This window comes from Zootoca vivipara, chromosome 4 (genome assembly GCF_965207765.1).
Source record: "Zootoca vivipara chromosome 4, rZooViv2.hap1.1, whole genome shotgun sequence".
NCBI lineage: Eukaryota > Metazoa > Chordata > Lepidosauria > Squamata > Lacertidae > Zootoca > Zootoca vivipara.
The window spans coordinates 20,972,838-20,997,721 of NC_142587.1; the positions used below are offsets into that span (position 1 = coordinate 20,972,838).

A 24,884-nucleotide genomic window follows, 5' to 3' on the forward strand; every position below is an offset into this window, starting at 1 on the left:
TCTGTACCTGTATCTCCCTCCCTCCCTCCTCCCTTCCTTCCTTCCTTCCTTCCCCTACTAGGACGCAAATTCGGTTTGGAAATGGGCCTGTGCAGGTGCAAAAGAATACAGCAGAAAGCGTAAAAATGTTTTTTTATATGCTAATATGGCCTAAGGGGTGGGAATAGAACACACCCCCAACCCAGGAGCAACCCCATTTCCTTTTCTAGTTTCCATTCTCATAAAACCACAGAGATTATTTGTATTCCTAAATGGGAGAAAGAAAGGCCGTCGTTATTTTTCCTAAAAAGAAGGGGAAATATTTCTGGATACTGCCCTTTTTATTTCCTCAGCAAATTTGGTTTGGATTGCAGGTTTGGGTGGTTTTTTAAAAAAAAATTAATCTAAATAAGCTCATTCAGGAAACAGATCTGTCCTGGCAGGAGTGTGTAATGTGTATTTTCACTTAGCAATCTTAGAATCTAGTTTGCAAATTTCCGTTCATGAGGCTTTGCGATGTGATTTGTTAAAAATACACAAAAACACAGCGGCAAAAGGCTGCAATCACGGGTTGTTGCTTTTTTCAACACCCCTTCCCCGCTATGCAGCTCGCTCCCATGCCCCCTCCTGACAACCGCCCACTAACTCGTTCTTTTCTTTTACACCACTCCGAGACATCTCTATTTACACCCGTGTCAGCAGCCTCCCAGCGAAGTCCATATCCTGTTGGAATTGATGGGAGGGAAACTCCCGTCGGTTTTTAGCGGATCTGAATGGCACCTTCGCTCGGAATCTTTCACAAACACACACGCAGATTTTCTCCATACCAGATATTCTCCAACTCTTTATTTGCTGTGATTTCCCTCTCCTTTGACACCCACTCGCCCAATTTCTCTTAAAAAACAAAACAAAAAAAACATGCCTTGCTCTTTCTTGCTCTCTCCCCACCCCAAAGGGTCCTTTTGGTCTGGTTTACCCGCGAGAAACGCACCCGAGAGGTAAACTGGATCTCGCTAGGAACCGATCCCGCCACCATCCCCAGCGCGCCCCCCTCCCCCAACCCACCCTCTTGCTGCCCTATGATCCGAGCGCTGCCCCTCTCTCGCCTCCGTCAGGAGGAGGGTGCGGGGAGCTGCCTCTGCCCGGGGCGGGAACGGAGGGGAGGGGGAGCGGAGGGGAGGCGGGTCGGACCAGGGGACGCGCGAGTGGCTATTAGCAGTCTTGGGGGAAGGCTTGGATTGATGGGGCCGGGCCGACCAATGAGACGGCGCCAGGAGAACGGCCTGGCTGCTGTTAAAGGGGGCGGTGGGAGAGGAGCTGCCAGTCCAGCCTAGGAACTAGCGGGAGAGGCTGGGAGGAGGAGAAGGGGGTAGCGAGGAGGGGGGGATAAAAAGCAGCCACAGCAGCGGCGCCCACCGCAACGAGCAGACGGAGGCGAAAGGCGAGGAGAGGAGAGGGAGAAGCCGGCCAGCGCCCAGGGAGGAGGACCAACCCGCCCCACCCCCCGCCAAAAAAGAGGAGGAGGAGGAAGGACAGCATCTCCGCGTTCCCCCTCACGGCTGGAGCATCTCCATGGCGGGCGCTGGCGGCGGTGCCTGAGTGGGACCCGCGCCCGGGCTGAGGGACGGACCTTGGACGCTCCACTCCCCTTCCGCTCCGCCTGTGTTATTGTTCTGGGCTGCCTCTCTCTCTCTCTCTCTCTATCTCTCTCTCTCTCACAAACCCGCATCTCCCCCCTCCTCTCCCCCCCCTCAGTCCCGTCCCCTCCTCCCCCCCCCAACTTAAAGCGAGCGAGTGCGAGCGAGGTTGTGGCGAGGGAAGAGGCGCCCGATTCCTCCCTCTTGTGAGGAGAACGGCGGCGGCAGCGGCGGCGGCGGCGGCGGCGGCAACTTTGGAGCCTGTGAGGCGAAACCGAATGGCGGGCAGAGCGGGAGGCGGAGGAGGTGGCGGCAGCGGAGGAGAAGAAGAAGAAGAGCGGAAATAATATATCTATATATACACACATGTGTTTTATATATATATTAACAACAAGGGGTGGTTAGAGGGGGGAATCCAAACATTTTAGAGGAGGGGCTGGAGAAGGCGGGGAGGGGGGCACCGGGGCGGGGTAGTAGCGCAGCGGAGAACCGTGTGTTTGTTTTCTGAGCAGAGAGTGTGCGTAGCGCGCGAGGGAGAGCCGGCCACTCGCGCGCGTCCCGGCGTGAGAGCGCGCGCGCGCGCGGGAGTGTGCCTATATATCTCCTCGCCTGTTTGAGAGCGAGAGAGGCTGTCGGTGTGGCTGTGGCGGTGTGACATCTCTTCGCCAGCGGGCTTGTGTGTGTGGTACTGTTGTTGTTGTTGTTGTTGTTGTGGGTAGCTCTTTTCTCCCCCCCTTCAGGGAAAGGCGAGTCCCCTCTGCGTCCCTCCCTCCCCCCCACCGCCCCTCTCCTCGGCTCCTTCTCTCTCCCTCCCCTCCCCTCCACCCGCTCCCCTCTCTGTGCCTTCTTCCCTCAGAACTGCCCACCCGCCCTCGCCTCAGCTGCTTTAATACCCTTCGGCTTGCCGCCTGCGCCTGAACTCTCGTAGTCGGCGCGCGGCTCTTTCTCCCGCTCGAGCAGCAGCAGCAGCAGCAGCAGTCGCAGCCAGGAGAAGCAGAAGAAGAAGAAGAAGAAGAGGAAGAAAGAGAGCCCCTCGGCCGGACCGTCGCCTGGGGCTCTGAGCGGCATGCTTCTGGATGCGGGGCCGCAGTTCCCGGCGCTGGGCGTGGGCTCGTTCGCCCGGCATCCTCCTCCTCCGTCCGCGGCCGAGATGCAGGAGCGCGAGCTGAGCCTGCAGAACAGCTTCGTGGACTCGGCGGCGGCGGCGGCGGCGGCGCACCTGGGCGCCTTCAAGCTCAACGCGGCGGCGGCGGCGGCAGCGGCGCACGAGCTGTCTCCGGGCCAGGGCTCGGCCTTCAGCTCGCAGGCGCCCGCTTACCCGCACGCGGCGCATGTGGGATCTTACTCCGCGCCGCCCTTCAACTCCCCCAGGGACTTCTTGTTTCGGAGCCGGGGCTTCGGCGACGCGGCGGCGGCGGCTGGCGGCGGCCAGCACGGGCTCTTCGGGGCTGCGGCCGCAGCGGCGGCGGCCACGGGCAGCCTGCACCACCCGCACGCCGAGGCGCAGAGCCACCTGCTGTTCCCGGGCATCGGCGAGCAGCACGGCGCGCCGGGCTCCCCCAACGTGCTCAACGGGCAGATGCGTCTGGGCTTGCCCGGAGAAGTCTTCGGCCGCTCGGACCAGTACCGCCAGGTGTCCAGCCCGCGCGCGGACCCTTACTCGGCGGCGCAGCTGCACGGCCAGTACGGGCCCATGAACATGAACATGGGCATGAACATGGCGGCACACCACGCGCACCACCCGCACCATGCCCACCCGCACCATGCCCACCCGCACCACCATCACCACCACCACCACCCGGGGGCCTTCTTCCGCTACATGCGCCAGCAGTGCATCAAGCAGGAGCTCATCTGCAAGTGGATCGACCCCGAGCAGCTGAGCAGCCCCAAGAAGAGCTGCAACAAAACTTTCAGCACCATGCACGAGTTGGTCACTCACGTCTCCGTGGAGCACGTCGGCGGGCCCGAGCAGAGCAATCACATCTGCTTCTGGGAGGAGTGTCCCCGCGAAGGGAAGCCCTTCAAGGCCAAGTACAAGCTGGTCAACCACATCCGCGTGCACACTGGGGAGAAGCCGTTCCCGTGCCCCTTCCCCGGCTGCGGAAAGGTCTTCGCGCGGTCCGAGAACCTCAAGATCCACAAAAGGACGCACACAGGTCAGTCCACGAGGGATTTCACACTCTTTGCCGGGTCAGAAATTGTGGTTGGTGGGTGTGAGATTGTGGGGAACGGAAGGGGGCATTGCGACACAAAAGCAAAGCAGGATAATTCCTTTTCCCATACACCTCCCCGTGCATGCTCCCGCACACGAATCTGCTTACTCGGAAAGCGGTTTAATTTTGTCCAAACCCTTTAAAGGAAGTGATGCTTTATTTGATCGTAAAAAAACACTTACAAAGTAAAATAAAATTGCTTCCAAATGCCTGCCTTCTCTTAAGGCTCCCTGAACTGGGCTGGGCTCCTCGGGATACTTAGGGGAGATGCAATGGGATCAGATACTTAGGCGAAAGTAAGATACACTGGCATCAATCATAGTTGCCAAGGGAATCTCCTTCAGAGTGGGATGGCTCCCTTCAAAGAAGCAAAAAAACCCCAAGCAGATAACTGGAAATATACGAAGGAATCTTACAGGTTAATCCTGAAGAGAAGCGAGTGTTGTTCCTGTCGGCATGATCTACTTTTAAGGAAATCTGTAAAGCTGAGCAGCTGACTAGGAAATCTCTTCCTTTGAAATCCACCGGCTTCATTTCCAAATATATTCAGGTCTGAGGTGCTTCTGCAAAGAACGCTGCGTTTCCAGAAAATGGGTAAATAAGTGGGTAGTTTAAAAAGGCATAGTTGTGCCGTTTTATAAATATGATGGTAGGAATCGAAAACACAGTTGAATTTTACATTGTGTATTTTAGAGCTATATTCTATAAAAACTACCCTTAAGATGGAGGGGGAAGCTCCTTTCCTTTCTCCCCCCCCCTTAGTAATTTCACCGTTCTTTTCAGGAACTGCTTTCCATTAAATTGAAATGGAGAGAGGCGGGACCATAAAATTTTCTCATTTCCAATAGTGTTTTGAAAGTCTGACTTGGGGCGCCGGAAGGTGGTTTTCCACTAGTTTATTATTTTTGTTAAAGCAACATATGTAATAAACAACAGAGGATTTAAGGTTGATAAACTTCCGGGAGTAGGATTCCCCCCCCCACGCTGCCACCCCCAAATGAGGACTAATGGATGAGAAAGGAGGCCCCGTTTCTGGGTGATAGAAATCGTGTGAGTCCAGGTAGTGGAATCAAACAAATGCGTTTCCCAGGCTCCTAGATAATTCTTCAGCCGGCCAGATTTCTACTGGAGCATTTTTATTTTTATTTTTGGGGTCCGCACCCTACCCCGCCCCGGGGAAAAAACATCATCCGGGCATCAGTATTGACTGAGAAAAAGGAAGAAAACTCTGTGAACCTTTCTGGTTGTGTTGCTTAAGTGCTAAGAACGGGTTTAGGTGCGAGACGGGCTTTAACAAGGGTTAGCAAATCCGGGACGTTGATTTGCATGGAGATGGCAGCGTTTTGTGGGGAGGGGGGGCTCTGAGCGGATGTCTTTAAGGAACAATTTAGGTGCTAATGGAATTTCGCGTTAAATTGCGCGTCTCTCCCACCTCCGATTTCAAGGGCAGGGGGAGGATCCGGCGGTGGCTGTGTTTGAGTTCTCACACCTACAAATTGCTCGGAAATCTGGCAAAGGGGCGAATAAGCTCTAGGAAAAATCCAAGGGAGGATTGTGCATGTTTTGTTTTTTGCTTCGGTTTCTCTCGCCCTCTTCGCCCCCCATCATCCCCAGCGGATATTTTGAGAACTGACTTACAATGTCCTATGTATGAAAGGGGAGAAAAATACTACAGCAGCCTGCTCAGATCCGGAGTCGTTTGCGGCTTGAGGCGGTTTAAACAGGGGGTGGGGGTTTGGTTCTGGTCGGGTGACTGTTGTTTTTAAATGCACGAACTGGGAAAGGCTCCTTGGCCTGGCTTTTAAATGCAACACCAATGGGAATGAAAACAAGAAACACGTATCCCGAAAGAGACACACAAATCTCTTTATTGGGTTCCTTGGGGAATCGCGCTTTTAAAAACAATGGCCACAGACCTGAAGACTTTCTTGAATTTCCCCGTTTTCCTTGTAGTAGCGGGGACCCTGGCCCGGAATTTCTTTTCGAAGCTGCGTAATCCCCTGCACAACTCACTCAACTCATTTCCCTCACATCCTAAATTCGACTGAGCTCCCGCGGAATTCTCAGACGAACATTTAAATATCCGATGCCAATGAAAAGAGGCACATACGAAAAGGAGGTCACTTTCCTTTAGCTGACCAAAAAACCCCGAGGATGTTAAGTTTCTTCCAAGATCTCATAGCCACACACTGTTTTGCTTTATAGTTTTTAGTAAAAGATCGCTTTTTAGCTGCTAAGTGGATTGGATCAGAAGCCAGCCCGGCGACTCGTTCGCACGCGCTAACGCCGATTTGGCCTTTCCCCCTTCTCCTCCTTCGCAGGCGAGAAGCCGTTCCAGTGCGAATTTGAGGGTTGCGACCGACGCTTCGCCAACAGCAGCGACCGAAAGAAGCACATGCACGTCCACACTTCGGACAAGCCCTATCTCTGCAAGATGTGCGACAAATCCTACACCCACCCCAGCTCCCTGCGGAAACACATGAAGGTAAGCCGGAGAAGCGCGACAGGGGAGAGGGAGGGTTTCATTGCTCCTGTAGCCACAGGCTGCGGAGTTATTGGGAAGCAAGTCCCGCTCAAATCGGAGTGGTTTCCCATTAAACCTGTTTCAAACCAAATTGCAAAGAAAATGTTGTGTATAGCCGGAAGAGAGGGACCATTTGGGCTCCAACCCAGCTTCCTGAGCTGCTAGTAACTCAGGGGAATTTATGCAACTTTACTAAATACAGGATTTCAGCACTGGGGAAGGGGCAGCGGCGGTGCTGAGCCTATTGAGCGTCTTGAAGGAAAGGAAATGGGTGGGAGAGATCTGGGAGCCTTTTCTGTGTCCTTTCTTTAAACACAAGTTGCTTAGTTTGCTTTCTCGCTGTTGGCCTGGCAGGTCCACGAATCCTCCCCGCAAGGTTCCGAGTCGTCGCCCGCTGCCAGCTCTGGCTACGAGTCGTCCACTCCGCCGGGCTTGGTGTCCCCTAGCGCAGAGACCCAAAGCACAGCCGCCAGTAACCTGTCCTCTGCAGCGGCCGCCGCCGCGGCGGCAGCCGCAGTGTCGGCGGTACACCGGAGCAGCAACGGCGGAGCGGGAGGAGGCGGGAGCTCGGGCGGCGGCGGCGGGGGCAGCGGCGGCGGGGGAGCAGGCAGCGGTGGGGCCAGCGCCAGCCACGGCGGCCTCACGTCCAACTTCAACGAGTGGTACGTCTGAAGAGGCCTCCTGGCCTCGCCGCCGCCGCCGCCGCTCCAGCCAGATGCCTCGAAATGAAGGAAGGAAATCAGGAAGGAAGGAAGCCGCCGTCGAAGTCGCCCTTGGCGCTCTCCGCCTTCCCTTTCTCTCTTTCTCCACCCCGTCGCCCCCTTTTGTTTGGACTGGGACATCTTGAAGCAGCAGAAGTGAGAGAGAGAGAAAATAAAATCTTTTGAAAAGAAAGAAAGAGAAAGAAAGAAAGAAAGAAAGAAAGAAAGAAAGAAAGAAAGAAAGAAAGAAAGAAAGAAAAGAAAGGATTAAAAGCAGCCCAAGCGGTTCTACCCGCCACGGGACACCCGCTGCCTCCTGAGCCTTGCGGACATTCAGTTCTGCCGGCGAGGGGGGACCCCTGCCGCCCCTCCTGCTTCCAGCGCCTTGGGAACAAAAGATCAGACACAACGAGGGAGGAACCGTCGGTCCTGGGACCAGCCGGCCCCCAACGACCGCCTCCATCCCCCTCGGACTCTCTGTGTACATAGAGGAGTCTTCGCTCCTTCCGCCAAGGAGGTGGTAATCATAAAGTTTTCTCGTTGTATAGAAATTGGTCCACTTTGTGAACTATGGATTTGGTTCTTCCCTCCCGCCCCGCTCTCTCTCTCTCTCTCTCTCTCTCTCTCTCTCTCTCTCTCTCTCTCTCTCTCTCCCCCCCCCCCAGAAGTGATGCGCGCTCTCTCTCTGCCTCCTGTCCTTTCTCTCTTTCTAGCTCCCCCCTTCTCTTTCTCTTTCTCTTTCTCTTTTCTTCTCTTTTTTAAATTCACCCATTTTTAAAGGGGAAGGGGGGAAGTAAAGTGGAAGCAAAATTGTTTCTTTTGTAATTGTGGTATTGAATATTGTGTTCCTTTTTTAAAAAAAGAGGCAATTTTGATTGTAAACTTAATTCAGCTATAGACTGGAAAGATTTTAAAACAAACAAACAAAAAAACACGTGCCAAAGTCTCCATGCTGTTCTTCGAAACAAACCCAGATTGATTCCTCCTCCTCTTCCAATGCTTGTGAATGTATTTTCTGTTAGCTGGATTTACATGTGATGTTTTAGTGCATTTTGCAAGTTCTATTTGTTAGTTCCTGTTTGGAAGTTTGTGGGGAGGGGGAAATAAACGTAGTGCTGTTAGGGATTTTTTTTTCGTAATAACACCCTTCCTTGTGTAAATACCTGTTGCCATATTTATCCATTTGTAATTAAATTATGGTATTAACTTGCTACAGAGGAAACAGTATTTATAAAGAATGTTTCTTAACTATAAATATGTACAATTGTGAGCATAAACTGTTTCAGAATTTTTTTATTTGAAGGTTCATGTGGTTTCATCATTTCTTGTGATTTTTTTTTTTGAGAGTAATGCATACAGAAATATAATAAAATGTGTTGAAACTGCACTGGCTGACATTCCCCTCCCTCTTTCTTTCCTTTCCTTTCTTTCCTGGTATGTCAAAGGTTTTCTTATGTTGATTAGAGTGTGCCTTAAGAAAGGTCAAATTCGCTATAGGCTGCAAAATGTTTTAGATATGTGATTAAAATCACATGAGGGCACAGCTTATACAAAAACTAAGTTTTATTAGTTTAAGTATTTAAAACAAATCTACATCCTATCTTAATGTACTGGCTTTGCAAAGCCAATATCATACCAAGAATGATACTCCTAGGCTGCACTCCTGTGCATTTTTACCTTGGAGTAAATTTAATTGAAGACATTACTGGGTAAATATGTGTGGAATTTAACTACACAGGGCTTTGCAAATATAGGGCTGGATCTAGTCAAAGATTAGTAGTTTTAAGGGCCATTTCAGTGGAATAATTAAGCATGTGTTTCACCTTTTCCCCTATGAAAATCAAAACTCTTCTATTTCAAGTCAATTTTATACCCTTATAGACTGTCAAAACCTTTATTGCTTGTAGCTTGCCCTTGTCTCCTTTTTTACTTATATGAAAGGTCCCATTTTTAATCTGGATTTTTCGGTACTGCTGTTAAGTTTATTTTTTAATCACTGTTCACATGCTATACAATTAATTTATTTCTAAATCTAGGAGTAGATCCTAAATCCTTCTCCATAAAATCTGGATTCCTTAAAAGTTGGATACACTTCTTCCCTTGTTTAGAATAGTTCTTATGCTTTTTATTTTGCACATTTATCTGTACTAATGTGTGTGTGTGTGTGTGTGTGTGTGTGTGTGTGTGTGTGTATTCATATTCCCTCGACCAAAGATAATGAAAAAAGAGATGAATCAGGCTTTTAAAAAGCAGTAACCCCCCCCCCCTTTTCTTTGTTGTGCTGGGGAACAGTACAACCATGACTTTGGTGTGACAGTATGTGTTAAAGATGCAATGGCTAAGGAAACAAAAATTTTAGGCGCTGTGTAATTTGCTGCACAAGGCTTTAACAAAATTATTCTCCCCACCCCAAATTTACCAGTGAGTGTGTGTGTTTGTATATGTGTGAATAATTTAAAATAGTATTCTACATTAGTAAATAGGTATATAATTAAGAATGGTGACCTAAATTAACTTTTGCTTGTCTGCAAGATTGTAGATTCTCCTCCATCCTCTTGACTTCAACCCAGAATCAGTGCTTTGGACATGCTTTGATTTTATGAGCCACTTTCTAGTAACCAGGACGTGGAATTGAACTGTGCAGCCTTCAAAAAAACCTTCGAAAGCCTGGCATTTGCCCAAAACCCAGTGCCAGCCACCTGGGCACCCAAAAGAGGCACGCATCCTCCCCCATTTTTCCAAGCCCCCTGCAAGTGTGCTCCTGGCACTCCTCTCACAAAACTCCGCAGCGCCAGCCAAAAACCGCTCAAAGGATACATTTGCCTCTCCAGCCCAGTCGCTTGTTTTCATTGCATTCCATCCAAACCCCCCACCCTGTTTGGAATTTATGTTAGCAACACTATCCCTCTTTGGCAGAGAAGAGAAGAGCCTTGGACTGTAGTCCTAGGCCCACCTCCTCCAGAGCAAGCCCCGCTAAGTTCAGTAGGACCTATTTCCGAGTAAAATTTCATTGTTGGGGCAATCTTTTCGCCTGATGTTTGGTGCGGGGGGAACGGGACTATAGATTCGCGCTTGGGCCTGGAAGAGGATGCCCTTGAGGGAGCAATTTCTTCAAATTTTTTTTGCTGCGGTCCAAAAAACACAACCTGGCACGCTTCCTTTTCTCCCCAACTTGAAGCGGTCTCTTCCTTCGTAATCATTCATTCATTCTCCGCTGCATAATGTAAAAGCCCCGAAGTAATCAAATGGCTGTTAAAATCTCATTTTCCTCCCTTAATAATATTAGGCGAGAGAGAGAGAGAGAGAGAGAGAGAGAGAGAGAGAGAGAGAGAGAGAAACCCAACCCAATTTTATTAAAGGAATTAGCATACGGCGCTGATCCCTGGGAGAGAGAGATCTCGCTGGCTGGGAAACTACAGCAGGGCACGGTCGGAAGAACGGCAAGAGAGGCCCCAAAGAGCGTTGGATTGAAATTGGCTCTGTGTGTGTGTGTGTGTGTGTGTGTGAGAGAGAGAGAGAGAGAGAGAGAGAGAGAGAGAGAGAGACAGGAATCCGTTGTTCAGCGCCCGCTCCCTCCCGTCATTCAATGGCCTCTACCAGATTAAGTCTGATTTAAAGTTGAGCGCAGGGGAAAGACTGGGAACGTCTCTGCTCCCTCCTTTTTTGTTTCTGACCACGGCTTTGTTCCTGGTTTTTTGTGTCTCCCAGAACCTGGAGGAAGGGGGACTCCTGGATCCCCGGCTGAAGGGTCAGCGAGAAAGATCCCTTCGACCCCTCTGGAAGAGGCTCGGGCCAGAGACGGCGGTACTGCTGGCCTTAGCCTTGTTGGTTCCTCGGCTCTCCTTTCCCCAGAGGAAGCAAGCGCCGCCCGTCCGATTCGCCCTACATCACGGCCAACCCACACCAACAAACGACACGCCGCAGCTTTGTGGTCCTCGCCCGTTCCCCAGCCTCCCCGATGTCCCTCGGGTCCCACTGCTGCACCCAGCCACACCTGCAGGCAATGCTGGGTTGAAAAAAAAACAGAGAAGCCTCGGGCGCGCCCGGACACAGCGCTCTCCACCAAGTAGTCAGAGTCCCTGCCTGACATCAGCAGCCTTTTCTTCCTTTCAGGCCCCTGGGGAGGGCAGGGAGAGGGACTCTTCATCCCCCTTCCCCTAGGCTAGCCTTGAACTTGAACTTGAGGTGGCCTTGGCTGCCACCATCGCCCTAGTCTTGCCAGCCAGCACCCACAAAGACTCGGCATCTTGGACGCGGAGGGAACCCAGGCAGCTTTAGAAACGGATGGCGAAGCGAAATGGAGACCTGCCCAGGAGATGGAGGTTTACAGATACAGATACATGGCGGACGCCCGTATGAATCAGATAAAAGTTGGCTACAATACTAATCTCTCCTGTATAATGCATGAGAGAACATACGTCTAGGATGTACGTAATAGAACGCACTATAAATAATACAAGGCAGCTGCGTACAAAAGCTGGTGGAGGGAGAGAGGCAGCCCCCCCTCCACCGTGTCCGGCTCGAAACCCAGAAAGTTGCCCATCCCTTCAGACTCTCGCGAAATAGTGCTCCTTGGATTCAACGAGACTTACTTTTCAGTTTACATCGGTAGAGATCAGGGCTAAATCCTTACAAAAATTGCAGACCCAGGGTCGTCAAACGGATATGCACATCCAGAAATGACTAGAATAGTAGAATACACTATTTTTATTTTTATTTATTATTATTATTATTATGGCACTTTCCCCTTTTTCCTTCTATTCCAGCTCTCCCCAATCGCCCAGGTTTGAGCCTGTCTTTCAGCTTTGATTCTGCCAAGATTTTCCCCGCCTTTGGTTCCGTTTATGTTTTCTAATTATGATTTGTGATGATTGCAACAACATTTAACTAGACTAGCAGCCGCCGTGTTCTATTACCGAGCAGTGCTACAACTAGTACGATGTGCTCTTGCGTGCTGCTAGGAGTAAATATGCGGCAGTGTCAAACTATGTAAGCACTAAGTATGCAATACCAAGTACAGTAGTTGGATGAGGACTAGTAGTGGCACTTTGCGCTCTCATCTGTAAAAGTGAACCTGAAGAACCGGCGCGCGCGTTACCGATGTAGTGGCAACCGGTTCCTAAACCACAGCAGCCCCAAAGAACTGTGTGTGGAAAGGCAGCTCGATTAAAAACAGTAAGGGGTGTGTGGTTTGTGTGTGTGAACTTCCCAGGAAGGTACGAAGCATAGAGGACTTTGCCCGCCTTGCCAGACCTGAACTGGCGAGCAGGCACACTGATAACTTAAACCGATTTGCGGAATCCCAGTTTTAAATGGCCTGATTTGAAACAATCTAGTTTAACATTTTCTCTTCCAGCGCAATCCCGCCAGCGTTTCTCGGGAGGTAGTGCCTTTGTGTCCATCGGGGACCGTTCCCTCACCAGCAAGTGTGTAGAGGGTGTCAGGCTTCGAAAATCTTAAAGACAAACTCGTCGAAGGGGGTCCAGTCCAACCTCCTTTTCAATAAGGCGGAAGGAGAACTTATCTGTTGCGCGAAATCCATTTCTGCTATTGAATACACTGGCTTGCGGAGGTGGATTTCGGTGGGACCGGGTTCCACCAAATAAGCACCATCGACGTCTCTCCTTTCAAGCCAGTCGAAGGAAACCTCCTCTTGCGTTTTGGAGGGGAAATGTTGTTTGAGACTGCTCCCTTGGGCGTTCCTGGGCTGTCCTGCTCAGCGGCGCTGCCGACACGCGACACCGAAACTTTCCCGCTGGAAGTTGGGCACGATCCAGCCGAAAATCGGGACACTTTACAACACGCACCTCACTGTTACCAATGGGACTTGAAAGTGCTTAACTTTGTATGGACGGGGCCCAGCCGGGGACACCTTACTTAGCGCTCGGGACGGAGGTTGCCCCCTGCCCAGCCGCGGAGAGGCGAAGGATAAATGGAGGTCAAGGTCAAGGTCAGCCAGAGTAGACAGCAACCCTATCGTCAGCATTGAAAGGGGTTGATTCCCAAGTAAGTGGACGTCGGCGAACAACTGAAACGCAGCTTCTCTCTTAAGGCTTCCTTCGCTCGGTTAAGGCTGCAATCCTCGGCACGCCTACCAGAGAGCAAATCCCACTGATATTAAACACTGAAGGAGATAGGATGCATAGGATCGGGCTGTTACTTTGGAGGAAAGTGCTATCCTTCCTACTACAACGTCAAGGCACGAAAACCCGCTCCAGCCACTACACTTTTCCCGGCGGGACTTGCTTCCGAGGAGGCGCGCCTCGAATCGCGTTGCATAGCCATTGCTCCAGATAGCGAACCCTCCAGGACGTTCTCCTACGCAAGCCCCTCTGGAAAGACTCGCAAGGGCTTGCGCACAGGACGTTCGGAGAGGAGACTGAACTGGAAGATACTTGCCAAGGAATTTCCAAACACACCGCTTCATTAAAAGTATATCTACTTCAGCCTGCAACCTGAGACTTAACTGGAAAGAAAACTCCCCTGTAAACCAGAGGGGCTTTTTAGCAAGTGGGTTGCAAAGGAACACAACCCCCAGGTATGGAGAAAGGGAGGGAGCTTAGCCAAGGTGCTGCACAAACGAAAAATGCAACATATATGGTGGGCAGGGGAGAGGGGCCCTTGGCTTTGCAAGGCTGGGCCAGCTGGATATGGATATGGAGGATATGGAGGACCAGTGGGATGTGAGCACTTGGGAGTCGGTCTTCTTTAAAATAATGACATTTACTTCTGAGTAAATATGCAGTAAATGTACTTTTAATGCTTCATATGCAAGCCGAAGGCTATATCCCAAAAGACAGGGTCGGTTTCCCCCGCCCACAGTAGGAAAAGGGCTGGAGAAGGAAGACAGGGGTGTGTGTGTGTGTGTGTGTGTGTGTGAGAGAGAGAGAGAGAGAGAGAGAGAGAGAGAGAGAGAGAGAGAGAGTCACTTCAAAGGCCTCACAAGTCTAGAGAGGAAAAGCCAAAACAAAACGCCTTGGCCCCCGTTTACTTCCTTTGGAGGTGCTCCTGCCTGGGAACCGGGCCGACTCTGACTCTCTCTACCACCCCTACTCCAAGCAGAAAACCTGTGGCTGGAGAGACCTTTCTCCATCACCGACTAAGTGCATTGGTAGCAACAACAATTTATGGCTCTCAGAAGCGACAAGGAATCGGTCTCATGCACACACATGAGCACACAGGAGATAAGTATATAATAATTTTATATACTATATAGGGCGATCTGTTAATCCATCTACAGTGAGATAAGAAATACATCCCTATAAATATATCGATAAAATATATAGATTGTTTCCTGGGTTGAAGATTAGGGGAGGTGTCTTTCGGTTACTAGGGTGCGGTGGGCATATTTAAAATGTGCAGTGTTTGATCAGGGAGTCGAATTTCAACCCCCCACCCATGGTAAAACACCGGGGTCCATTATCAACCCGATCCTAAACACGCGACCTAGAAGCCAAGACATTGAGGTTGGCGCTGTCCCCGCTTCAACGACGTCTTGCAAAATGGTATATAATTATTAACTCCATAAATAAATGTTCCAAGGCAGCAAAACGCCGATAGACGTGAGGGAACAGGAGTCGAGGCAGCTCAAAGTCGTGTTCAGAGTAAGCTGATAGTTTAGGTACGTATACAAGAAGCGACCCTCCCTCCAAGTAGGTCGGATAGCGTACAGTAGGAGTGCTCCCCCACAACAACCCTGTGAGGAACGATTGGCTTATGAGGTCATCCAAAGAACAGCCGCCAACTCGGGGACGATGGCCCCCTGCATTTTTCAGAGCGCTACAATTCAGCAATATAATTTTCTCTCTCTCCATGTCCCCTCTTCCCACAAGGAATCTCCTCCACTTTCTCCTGCCGACTCTTGGGGGAAGGCCGCCTCCCTCCAACCCAGACATCTTGTCCTGGGGTGCAAAACTCCAGGGTCCCCTCCACCTGCCCCGTGGAAAATGAGGGTTTCCAGCAGCACCCTGGGCACCTTGACAAGAGAAGCAAGGGCCTTGGGGAGGTGGCTTGCCTTGTCGGCCTAGAGGGTTTCCTTTCAGATCCCAAGGGAATTCTCCCCTTCAGAGTGCACGTGCTCGGGATCTGGGCGTGCCAGATGGCTGCTGCGTGCGGGTGGTTTGCGGGGCGCTCTGGCAAGGATGACACCTGCTCAGAGCTGTTCTTCCTCTTGCACCTCCTTCCTCTCTCGCTTGCTTTTGTTGCCCCTTCCCTTCTCCATCCGAGAAGTTGTGGGGCTGAAGCGAGGTTGTGGCGGTGGTGGGGAGATGAAGACCCCAGAGGGGGTGGCACTGGGGCCAGCTGAACGACAGGAGGACGAGAGGGAAAGGTCATCCCCAGGCGACAAGCCCACCCCCATTTATACTGCGGCGGGGGTATTGATCCGCCCAGAAAGATCAACGTGAGAGCCGGTGTGCCGTGCATACTAATGAGAGCCGTTTGCAGAATTTAATTAGCCTTGACTTTCCCCCACTTCGCTCCTCTTCTCCTTCTCCGCCCACCGGCGATATTTTACGCGCGTCTTGCCCAGGCGAGACTGCCTGCTGGCCGCGTGGCGACGCCTCCTGCCAAAGAGGGTCGGCCTGACTTGCTACTACAGTACTCCGGGCCAGGAGCGGACGAGCACCGAGGAAACAAGCGTCCTTCCAGGCCCCGCCCTCTTCTGAAAACAAACAAATAGGGTCGTGCGATCGAGTCCCACATTGAGCAAAAGAGTCAGGAGGTTGGACTAGATGACCCTTGGGATCCCTTTCCAACTCTACGGTTCTATGATTCTACGAAACAACAAACCCTTCCTTGAACAACAGATACCTTCCACGTTTCGATTTTTAGGCCCAATCTGCAATCAGTCTTCAATCAAAGGAGTACCAATGGGAGGCTTCAGGGCTTACTTCCGTTGTTTACTTCGGAGTAAGCCCGCTTCGGGTTCAGGTACACAAACCGGCAGTGGTGACACGCAGCTTGCCTGCCCCGATCCAAAGGTTCCTTAAGAAAACAGAAGCCCGCTTACTCATAAACTGCACTGCAAGCAATAGCCTTTACTTCTAGTGTGGACTTCTGCACCTGTTATTTACGGCAGGAGATGTCATTTGCTCAAGGCGATTTATTCCCCAGATAAAGGAAGCACGGGATCGCAGCTTTCCCTAGACCTCTGTCTACTTCTGATCTTAAATGGGTCTACTCGAAATTAAGGCTCGTGAACAGAACTTTATTTCAGGTAAGTGCGACTGGACTAGCAGCCTCTGGACTGGAGAACCCGATCCTCCAGACGCGGTATTAAGGCTGTAATCCTGTGCACAGTCCCCTGGGGGAAAAGCCCCATCGAATAGAGTGGCACTTCCTCCTCAGTAAACATGCTCTTGTAAAGCTACAATCTTCAATCCCATTGAACTAATCCAGATTTACTCCTAAATAAACATTTAGTAGACTGCCAGCTTAATTGATTTAGCCGCTACACTCACTTCCATATACACGTGTCTAGGCTCGCTCTGTATTCACAGCGCCCATCGCAGCAACGGAGAAAACCACTTTACTCAACGGAGAAGCCCCCATTGAGTTAATTGGCACGTGATTAAGTTCTGGGGTTGCAGCAGCTAAACTGTCCCAAGACACCTTCCTTCCAAGTACGCGTTGCCACTCTCCCAGCCGCCAGCTGTTCCGTTTCCTTGCCTCTGGTCAAGGGAGCTCTTTACGCGTTTAGGTTGTAGGGTTGCTCTGTGGAGGGTGGGGAGGAAGAGTGGTACCATGGGGCGAAATTTGATGGACGGATGTTCAGGGGCCCCACTTAGCAGAATAAGGGCTCCACGATGCAGCAGGGCGCGCTTACCACGTATTGGAGTAAGTGTGGCAATTCACACGGTCATCATTCTAAACAGCGGGGGGTGGGAATAATAAAACCATTGTCCCGGGTCTAAAATTACCATAGTGCACCACTGGGGGTCGGAATGCGGGGGGGGGGGTTAGAAGAAAGCGAAAGTAAGTCCTCGCCTGTCTTTTTCTCCATCTGACCATTTCTGCCTGGCATAGATGGAAGCGAGCGGGGAGGCGAGCCAGGACTTTCCCATTCTCCCAGCTGCTTTCCCCTAGCCTAGTGCAGCGATGCACCATTCTTGCTCCAAACCCATTTCCAACAACTTCTTTGTTAATCCGGAATCCTCGAGGAAGGCGATGGCTGCGAGATAGAGGGGGGAGCCGTCTGGGAGTAGAACACACACACACACACACACACACACACACACACACAGAGAGAGAGAGAGAGAGAGAGAGAGAGAGAGAGAACCACGTGGTTCTCAGCAGGTCTCCAGTCCCAAGTCTTTGCGCTCGCTCGCCATTTGCACACTGATTTATGATGAAAGTAATTTAAACGGGGAGAGTTTACGGCTGGAGTTATTAGACGGAACACCTCCGCCTGACACAGCCGCTCTTCCTTCTCTCTCTCAACCCTCCCCACCGCCCAACCCGCAGCTGCAAGGCGCGGCTAGCGCCAAGTTCAGACCTAGCCGCATCCGCACATTCCTCCACGGCGCGCGCTTCCTTCTCCTCCGGGATCAAAGGCGCGGCGAGGCAGCGCGACGGATTTGAGAAGGCGGGGACGTGTCCACTCACACTAGACCTTGAAAGGGGTGGGGGTAGTGCGGTGGAGGGAGGGAGGGAGCACAACACCCCAAACAAACACGGAACCTAATCCAACGAAGCTGGCGCTTCCTGCCCCCCTCATCTCCAGCCATTAAACAAAAATTAACCCGGCACTTTTGGGGCGTCTCCAGTAAACAAAATTGAAATAACCAGCTACGACGACGGCAAAATGACCGACTATGATGGCGGCGGCAAAACCAGAGACTGTTTAGTCTGGCATCTATTCTCCAAGCCGACTCCCTGGAAACTGAATTCCGGCATGGGGGAGGGCGAGGGAGATATTTTAAATAAAAAAGAAATGTTCAGGGAAGTGTGTGAGAGAGACAGAGAGAGAAAGAATCCTGAACAATTAAATAGAATACAGCGTGTGAACTGTGAAAGGACACGGACATACACACACACACACACACACACACACACACACAGAGAGAGAGAGAGAGAGAGAGAGAGAGAGAGAGAGAGAGAGAGAATATACTGTACATTAGGCTAGAAAATGCTCAAAGTGTTTGATGGAATGAAACGGCTTAGGATATATACCATAAAACAACTGGCACAACAGGTTCGATCCAGGACAAGTGAAGCACGTTTGTAGAGTTTATGTCCTTGCGAGAGAGGGCTCACTCGTTCAACGGCAGATTTCAGCGGGAAGCTGTGCCCCAGTGTAATAAAAAAACAGGGAAACTGGGAGGCAGGCCGCGAAAAAAAATAAAGAACGAAAGGAATAAAGTGTGTTATTTAAATTGGGCTCATTACATACGGTAAATAAGGCACAAGAATGCATCTCTAGAAGGCTCCTAAACTAAAGGACTCTTTTAAATAGAGAGGTCTCAGTAGGTGAGATGTTTTGTTCCTTGCTGGTGCCAGAGCCTATTCCATAGGTGAGACCCCTTCAGGTCCTCAGTGGATCGAACCTTTTGGAATATCAAGGGCTGTTGAGGAATCCTAATCTGTCAGATCCTAATCCTGCAAATCCTGCGGTATCAAAACACCAACACATCACTTTTACCAGGGAGGCAAAGTAACTGTCCCACAATTTAAGGAGAAACCAGGAGTTCTGGTTTCAATAAAAGTATGAATCCACGTGGGTCCCTCCGCCATAACCCCACCCTGATTTCATATGCCCTGAAGTGCTTCATTCCTCTTTCCACCCATTCTTATTCGATCATAGCTTTATAGAAGCATGATACTTAAGTAATCCGGAACAGAACAGTTCTTTAACTTATTAACCTTTTCTGCCCCTTCAAGTTGAAGAGGAAGGCGAGAACGGGGGGTGGGGGAAGAGGAGATAAACTTCCTTAGAAAGAGGCTTCAAATGTTTGAGTTCTGGGGAACAGAACAGTCACGGAACTGGGATCTGGAGCGAGCCGAATACAACTTAATTTTAAAACACCATTTCAGGGTTTTTATTTCTCTAGATAAAGGCTGGGGAGGGTTTATGGTCTTGTAAACTGGATACCCGGAGTTGCTATACATAGCTGACTGTAGACTCCTGAGATCCGTATTTGGAAAAATTGAACTAGGTTTTTCATTCCAAAGACCAGCATCTAAGAACTTATTCGTTGTTGAGAATTCTGCTATCAAGTGCGTATATTTGGGGGTATGAAGACTCCCAAACCAGTCCGCCTTTTGGAACGGTTTCAAATTCTCTCTAAACCTCCCCCAAAAAAACCATAGCGAGGCGTGGATTTCTATTTATGACAGGTGGGTCCGCCTTAAGAATTCGTGGTTATTCTGGCAGGTTTGACGTCCTTAAATACAAACAGTTCGATTTCCAGGCAATCCATTTCCAAGCAACTAAATCTGCTTACCTGCTAGTAAGTCCCTCTTTTTAAAGGGACTGTATCACAATCAACCAGGGGCCTCGTCTGGCTTCTAGCATTTTGTGTTGGGAAGGAGGCCTGAAGACATGAACCAGAGCGGAATTGCCAGAACGGAAATACAGGAAGTCGAAGATGCTTACTTAATTGTGCCAAGAATTAACAATACACAGTGAAAGTATATAAAATTGCAAACATGTGTCTAGTCCTTATCAGTTATTCCTTTTCACTCATTGTCTAAAATACCGGAAGGCTAGAAATGTACCTCTGACCAACGAGGTCTACAAACTTCCCTTACATCCCCGCAAGAAAAAGCGATAGAGAACTTTAAAAAAAAAGGTGTGGGGAGGAAATCTTAAAGAAAGGAGAAATAAAGCACAGCTCTGGACTCAGGGAAGCGGGAGTTCGGCCTTGCTGATTCCAGACAACACGTGATTGTTTCTGAGAAGCACCTAAGTCTCTCCGGCCGAACTACGTACATATTACAGTATTATACAAAACTTGAAATGAATGTCTGCCTTGAAAACACATTTGCTTAATAAAGGATGACAGTTTAGCCTGTGTGTTCGTTTTTAAATCTATGTTATGGTTATTATGAGGCATAAAAAAACGATCACAGCAAAAGACCGAGGAGCTGTTTGCGAGTATCGGAACAATTTAACAGAATCGTACAATTACATGCAAATAGATGCAGTACACGCGTGTTCTCAGTTAGTGCTTATGCCGCTGATATGTCTATAAAAAAAGAAAGAAATGAAAAGTTTTGCAGTAAACCTTGCTGGCCGCTGCTGACCTACCCTTTGCCCATTCCCACCTTTGCTGACATCTCAAAGGGTGCTTTCTGGTCATTCCCTCCACATAATATACAGTTGATACACATTGAAACTCTCTCTCTCCTTTCCCGCCCACAAATCATTCACCTCGTCCCAAAGCCCTCCATTTCCTACTTGCTAAAGAAGATTTGGAATAGAAAACTGGGGTTTAACCAAAGTGACGCCTCAAATTCCTGGTGGAATGCGCCTAGGCAGCTTTCCTTAGATGTAGATAAATATTCAGTGTTTCCTTCGCTTAGTGTCACTACACTGAACGTGACCTACACACCAAGTAAGATTGCAGTCCTATTCCCACTTATCTGGAAGGTCAAGGCCCATTTCATTCAATGGGACTTACTTCTGAGTAGGCTTGTATAGGATTGCGCTGTAAGTGTGCTTAGGACTGCAACCGTAGAGACAAGTCGAGAGATGCCCCTTTCTAGGCAACATAGAATCACCGTTTATTTGACCCGAGCGCCGCTTTCCCACGTTTTAAAAGCAGGTAGGTGCAGGGTTAGGGCTTATTATAGTTCGCCCTGCTGCGTCTCTTTCCTCCCTCCCCCCCTTTGACTCAGGATCGAGGCTCTGTGCGGCTGAAATCGACGTTACACTCCACTTGCTCCAGACGCTTATCCTTGGAAGTGGGTAGTCGAATTGACTCAGGATCAAAAAGTGGGCACGTGGTAAAAATTACGACCTCGACGTCTGGCACACGTTAAAGAGGCGTCAAGAAACTTTAGACAAAGTGCATTCATCATACTTTGGGAGGAAAAGCGATACCCTGAACTCAACTCGAAAGTAAATACGCTTCCAAGTCAAGGGAGCTGGCTTACTCACGCCTAAACGCCTCGTTTGGAAGCGATCGTCGCTGAAACCAATAGCGCTGGCTCTGTGGCAATGTGCTTATTTTCTGCCTATGGTATGGCCCTCCATCCTTCACATGGGAGTATGGATAGACCCCATATTCTAGTGATTTTTATCTGGAGGTATGCCCCCATTTCTTTCAGTGGCGTTTACTTCCAGGTAAGCGTGCCACTTCGAAATAGTACGAACGCCGCAGATCGTCAGCTTTTGCCCTGCGAAACATCAACTCCTGCCGATTGTTATATTTTATTTTCAAACCCACCTTCTCAGGCCAGGTCATGTCATGCTACCAAACCCAGATAATAAACGCGGAGGTGAAGTGAAGCTCCTCTGAGATCAAGCTGCAAATGATCCCGTTTAGGACTGAAGCTGAGAGGCGAGATTTTAAAGCACGCCTGCTTGGAAGTCGAGACCACTCAAAGTAATGGTGAAACAGACCACTTCCAAGCAAGAAGAAATATCTTAAACAGAGAGAGACCCACTGTCCTCAGCAGGCCCAACAAGCATTCACAAGAGGACTTGGCTTCCGTTTAGCCCACAAGCTGCAATGCTATCCGGGTTGTGTAAAACCCGGCGATGCACTCCGAAGTAAGCATCTAGGGCAGGGGTCACCAAACTTTTTCAGCAGGGGGCCGGTCCACTGTCCTTCAGACCTTGTGGGGGGCCGGACTATATTTTGAAAAAAATATATGAATGAATTCCTGTGCCCCACAAATAACCCAGAGATGCATTTTAAATAAAAGGACACATTCTACTCATGTAAAAACACCAGACAGGCCCCACAAACAACCCAGAGATGCATTTTAACTAAAAGGACACATTCTACTCATGTAAAAACACCAGGCAGGCCCCACAAACAACCCAGAGATGCATTTTAAATAAAAGGACACATTCTACTCATGTAAAAATATGCTGATTCCTGGACCGTCCGCGGGCCGGATTGAAAAGGCAATTGGGCCGCATCCGGCCCCCGGGCCTTAGTTTGGGGACCCCTGATCTAGGGGGTCGCAGTCTCACACCAGCAGAGAAATGCTCACCTGGAGCAGGGGTTGGTCAAGCGAAGCACTTTTAGGTGAAACAACCCTGTGCAAACTTTCCCACGAGCACGCCTTCTTGTAGACAGAGGGCCTTGCTTCCCAGCACTGTACTTGTAAAGGGATCGCGCCAAGCCTCTTTTAGTTGAATTCAGTGATCTAACGCTGTAAAGTCTTGATCCGGAGCGACGGTGAAGAAATTTACTTAAGTACTTTACAGCACCATTCCACATGAAAAGAGCCTTCTTATGGATTATAGAAACGCCTTCCCATCAGATGTCAAGGAGATAAGTAACTACAGTATACAACCTTTAGAAGACATCAGTGTTTAATGTTTTGTTACGTTTTTATATATGTTGGAAGTGGCTGGGGCACCCCAGTCAGATGGGCGGCACATTATTATTATTATTATTATTATTATTATTATTATTATTATTATTATTATCCACTAAGTTCCATTCGGGGTTGACCCACTGAATTGGTCGTGTTTATTAACTGCAATGGGTCTACTCTGAGCAGGACTAGCATTGGCTATGTCTGCTAAACATACGCCTCGACTCAAAAAATAAAAGAAAGAAAGTCGCTTGGCATCACTGGGACATCTTGCCATGTGGATTGTGTTGAGGACAAACGCGAAAAGCCGGGGCTGGTACTAATAATGCTTTGATGAGAGGCGGAAACGGTTTCCACTGGCTGCGGTTTGGTCGGCTCGGAGTCTGGTTAAGTTGGCCAGTATCCTTCCACCACATATAGGTTTTCTGGCAGAAATATTCTTCTAGCGTTTCCGCTCCACCTCCAGAGAGACCTTTCTTTTCCTTTTAAATTTTTGTGCAACTGACCTGACTCCAGCCAAAAGGGGAGGTGGCCACCGGGAGTGAGGCAACGCGGCAATAAATTAGCCTTCTCTCGGTAGCTCTGAGGTCTCTCCAAGGGTCCCTGGACTGTTGATCTAATTCATCCAAGCCGCGGCCTCTTGGCCGCGCTTTCCATTCGGATCCTAAACCATTGTCATTTTACTGACTCCAAGGGCGCGGCGGCTTCTAGCTAAACGCGGTTAGGATCGGATGTTGCTCGGGAGAAAATCCCGTGAAAATCTAGGTATAATACCCTCTCCGCAAAATAAAAAAGACACCCGGCAGTGATAGCGGTGCTACACAGCTACTCTTTGGAAACCGAATGGGACCTTTGTGGCGAGTTCGAATCAGTCTGTTGGTATTGGATACGTGTGTGGGGGGGTGGAATGGGTGGACAAAGCAAAGCAATATTCGAGGCGTGGAATATGGACCTCCTCTTTTTCAAGGGAAAGTACAGAGAATCGAACTCAAACAAGACCAAACCCGGGGAAGATTTAACTGCGTAAAATGAGCGGCGCCTTCAGAAATAGGATTCCAACGCTGCATCGGAGGCTTTTCGATTTAACTGGGGAGGCAAGCAGCGCACGCAAATATTTACACTTCTGGTGCCGCTTTCCTCTCCTGCCTTCAATTTCTTTCTAAAACTTATATTCTCCAAAAGTTAAGATTCAGATTAAAAAACAACAGGAACCACGGTCACCTCCCGCTTTAGTTTGTCCCCATTGACAACACTCACAAGTGAAGGCGCACATCTCATAGTCACTTGTGAAAACCGCCCCTATATTGGTTTATCAAATGGGACCCACGCCTGGACCCTACATGGTCTGGGTCAGGAAAGGTCACTTTTTCCGGATCTTGTATGATTTTCTTCTCTAGTTAGAAATAGTTTATGATATTGTATGGTTTTTTCGCGATTAATATTATCAACAACAAGAATCATTAGGACGATAGTGCCATTTATGCTTTTTGTACCTCATTTGGGAAACATCCTTCCTGGAAATTAAGACCCGGCGTTTAAATTTATTACCAATAAGTTACACGACTTGGAACTTATTTTCAGAGAAGCTGCCCCCCTTTTCACCCCGCAGTCCTATACATTTTTACTAGGACGCAAGCCCTATAACGTTCAGTAAGGCTTACTCCCAATAAAACGTCCCCAGGTTGCACCTAAACAGATCTCTGTGTCTATATGTCTATTAAGAAGTCAGTCCCATTAAGTTTATCGCATCTGTGGAAGTGGAAAGCTTATTTCGTAATAAATGCAGCACGCCACGGGGAGTTGGAAAGGCTCATTGAGTTTGGACACTTTCTGCTTGGGATCGCGGTGCGTCCAAGGCGTGGGACCAGGATCCAAAGCTTCACTTTACTTGGCAGGGCTTTTTCCAGGGGACTCCTTTGCGGAGGAAGCGCGCTGGAGAGCTGCCGCCTTCCTTGGAAGTCAGTTCCCCCTGGAAAACAAAGAAACTTCCTCCCCAAGTTTCTGGGCTTGGGAGGCTGCGTGCGGGTCGCTCCATCTCGGAGGATGGCGAAAGACGTCCCCTCTTCTCTCCCAGACGGCATCTCCTCTTTCTCCTGCAGCGCCTTTGGCCACGGCTCCCTCGGCCGCCCTGCGCTCAGCTTGTTTCCTTTCCAAGGTGCCTTCATTGTCCGGACAGGTCTATTAAGGCTGCGTGGAGCTATTTCTCGGGTCGCTCTTGAACAGTCCGTTGCTCAAACACAACAGCCAACAAGCGCCAGCTGCCAGGAAAACTAAAAAAAAAAAACTTAAAAAAAAGAACAAGAAGAAGAGAGAGGGAGAGAGAACCAAACCTATT

General features: G+C 49.7%; 1 protein-coding gene across 1 annotated transcript; it reads left to right on the forward strand.

The window, feature by feature from the left end:
- Positions 1-2,579: 2,579 nt before the first annotated feature.
- Positions 2,580-8,434, forward strand: ZIC2 (Zic family zinc finger 2). The gene is made up of 3 exons (XM_035115699.3): positions 2,580-3,772; positions 6,151-6,314; positions 6,708-8,434. Exons 1-3 carry the CDS (start codon positions 2,683-2,685, stop codon positions 7,023-7,025), a joined length of 1,572 nt encoding a protein of 523 aa, XP_034971590.1. The 5' UTR covers positions 2,580-2,682; the 3' UTR covers positions 7,026-8,434.
- Positions 8,435-24,884: the final 16,450 nt, after the last annotated feature.

Bases quoted from the DNA above. Each gene is read 5' to 3' on its own strand.
- ZIC2 (XM_035115699.3), top strand. From the start codon at position 2,683: ATGCTTCTGGATGCGGGGCCGCAGTTCCCGGCGCTGGGCGTGGGCTCG. The intron at 3,773-6,150 runs GTCAGTCCACGA...CCTCCTTCGCAG, and splicing joins CCACAAAAGGACGCACACAG to GCGAGAAGCCGTTCCAGTGC. The intron at 6,315-6,707 runs GTAAGCCGGAGA...TTGGCCTGGCAG, and splicing joins CCCTGCGGAAACACATGAAG to GTCCACGAATCCTCCCCGCA.